The sequence below is a fragment of the Sphaeroforma arctica genome (genome assembly GCF_001186125.1).
Source record: "Sphaeroforma arctica JP610 unplaced genomic scaffold supercont1.4600, whole genome shotgun sequence".
In the NCBI taxonomy this organism is placed as follows: domain Eukaryota; class Ichthyosporea; order Ichthyophonida; genus Sphaeroforma; species Sphaeroforma arctica.
The window spans coordinates 1-2,374 of NW_014035958.1; the positions used below are offsets into that span (position 1 = coordinate 1).

General features: G+C 41.2%; 1 protein-coding gene across 1 annotated transcript; it reads right to left on the reverse strand.

Moving 5' to 3' along the window:
* Nucleotides 1-378: 378 nt before the first annotated feature.
* On the reverse strand, nucleotides 379-2,093 carry SARC_14418 (hypothetical protein; the record flags this gene model as incomplete). The annotated part of the gene is made up of 4 exons (XM_014291447.1): nucleotides 379-466; nucleotides 661-794; nucleotides 1,530-1,615; nucleotides 2,026-2,093. Coding segments are annotated over 4 exons (376 nt in total), but the record flags the coding sequence as incomplete, so codon positions are not given.
* Between the last annotated feature and the right edge of the window lie 281 nt (nucleotides 2,094-2,374).

The following is a 2,374-nucleotide window of genomic DNA, read 5'->3' on the forward strand; positions in this document are numbered from 1 at the left end:
TGTGTGTGTGTGTGTGTGTATTATATATATATATATATATATATATATATATATAGGTACACATGAGAGATTTAGTTCGTATGTGTGGTAACATAATGGATTAACTTTGTTCTAGTGTGCACCCGTTGTATGTCGTATCCCTGATCCCTCAAGGTTAGCAGGAACGATATCGACACACAATAACTACAGATAGCATACACAACGAAATCGGTAACTGGGAAAGTGAACAGTGTCCGCATCCTGCTGAGTACAAAATGTCAGAAACTTTGTATACACAAATAAATATGTATGTGAGAGAAAGTGGTGGGGTATGTGTGTGCATGGGCATAGCATCCACAGACCCATCAATATTTGTACGGAACATCTACGTAGTCATACCTGTGGCAGACATCATGCAACCCGGAGGCATCTTGTCCGTGAGAGTGTCCATAAAGAAGTCCAGGGTCTCATCCGAACAATTGTAGATCTGAGAGCGGGAATAGACACGGGGTAGGTCACAAAGTAGATATACATAAGTGCGGGTTCCCTTGGAGAGAAGAGGCTATTATACATCTGCACGTGGACACTGCACACCCAGGCATCTCATAGGAATTGAAATAGGTACAAAAGATGAGCCTAGAATTACAACCATCGCAACGATACACACACACACACACACACCTGTATCAGCCGTCGGTGTGTGATTCCCGCAAAGGTACGTCTGTGCTGTTTGCTGACATGGGGAGACTTCAGCAGAACGATCTTTTTTATCTTCGTGGGAAGGGGCACCCGGCCAGACACCTCGATGTTGAACGCTGAGTTTGAAGAAGGTGTTTATAGATTTCTAAGACTTGTGGCGGGTATGTATTTGACTCTGAGGTGTGTATTTGACTCTGAGGTATGTATTTGACTCTGAGGTATATATTTGACTCTGAGGTATGTATTTGACTCTTGAGGTTTGTATGACTCTGAGGTATGTATTTGATTCTGAGGTATGTATTTGACTCTGAGGTATGTATTTGACTCTGAGGTATGTATTTGACTCTGAGGTGTGTATCTGACTCTGCTTCGATTATAACGCACATACGTAGTACCGAGGGGATAGTAGTAAACCTGGCACGTGTATGTGCAAAGCGTTGCAGAAGCAAATATAATGCCATCGGTAACAGAGGAACGTTTATTAATACGACCGACAAAAATCTTAACACAGGCGCAGCGGGCTGTACCCGGATAGAGAAACCTGGTACAACCCGTTTTTCAGTATCATGGAAATCACTTTCAAAGCGTTAACACACAACAAAAGCCAACGCCAGAGAATTCAGAAACTCGGAGCCTGATTTCGGGATGGAACTCGAATGAACCACGACCACGCTATCCACTCAATGAACTACGAAAGGATCTATGTGAATTGTATATGCAACGCTACAGACAACGCGCACATATATACACACATACTAAGACTCAACAGGAGACCAAACCCACTGTGACATATACATACATCTAGCCAAAGACATGTCATATTCGCATGCTTACATTGTTGCTTTGCATACCTTTCGCCAAACGCTGGATGTAGACGATGAAGGAGTCCAGGATGGTGTGGTCGATACCAGACACCTTGATACTCTGACGGAGGTATCTATATATAGAACATATAATAATAAGTGATATAGTCAGCAGTAAGATAGCATGACGATCTGATAGACAACTGTAGCGTAATCTGTTATAATAATAAGTCATATAGTCAGCACTAAGATAGCCTGACGATCTCATAGACAACTGTAGCATAATCTGTTATAATAATAAGTCATGTAGTCAGCACTATGATAGCCTGACGATCTCATACACAACTGTAGCATAATCTGTTATAATAATAAGTCATATAGTCAGCACTAAGATAGCCTGACGATCTCATACACAACTGTAGCGTAATCTGTTGACGGATTGTATTTGCATAAAGACGGTCAATTCGGCGGGGAGTTGGGGTATATATGCTGCATACGTGTTGGTGTAGAAGGCGCTTGAGTTTATTTTAACTCATAAACTTACAGACTACTTTGGTATTTAGTATACAGTACACACCCCAAATGATACCACATGCGATACTTCGTGTGCATAATCTGAGACCATTCGTGCCTCAATTAGTAATATACGCGCACAACAACTCCGTCCATATTATGCGAGACGGGATATTTAAACGAAGTGAGTAATGCACACTATTTGTTGGATAAGCCCTTACGTATATCCGCATGCGTATTCAAGGCAATCTGGCCTGCAATCCCGAAATGCGTATATGCCCAAAACTACGCGTGTGATCTTACTGTGCTACTCCCATGTATATATATTGTATATGTCAAACTAGATATATATATTATATATACATACATACATACATATA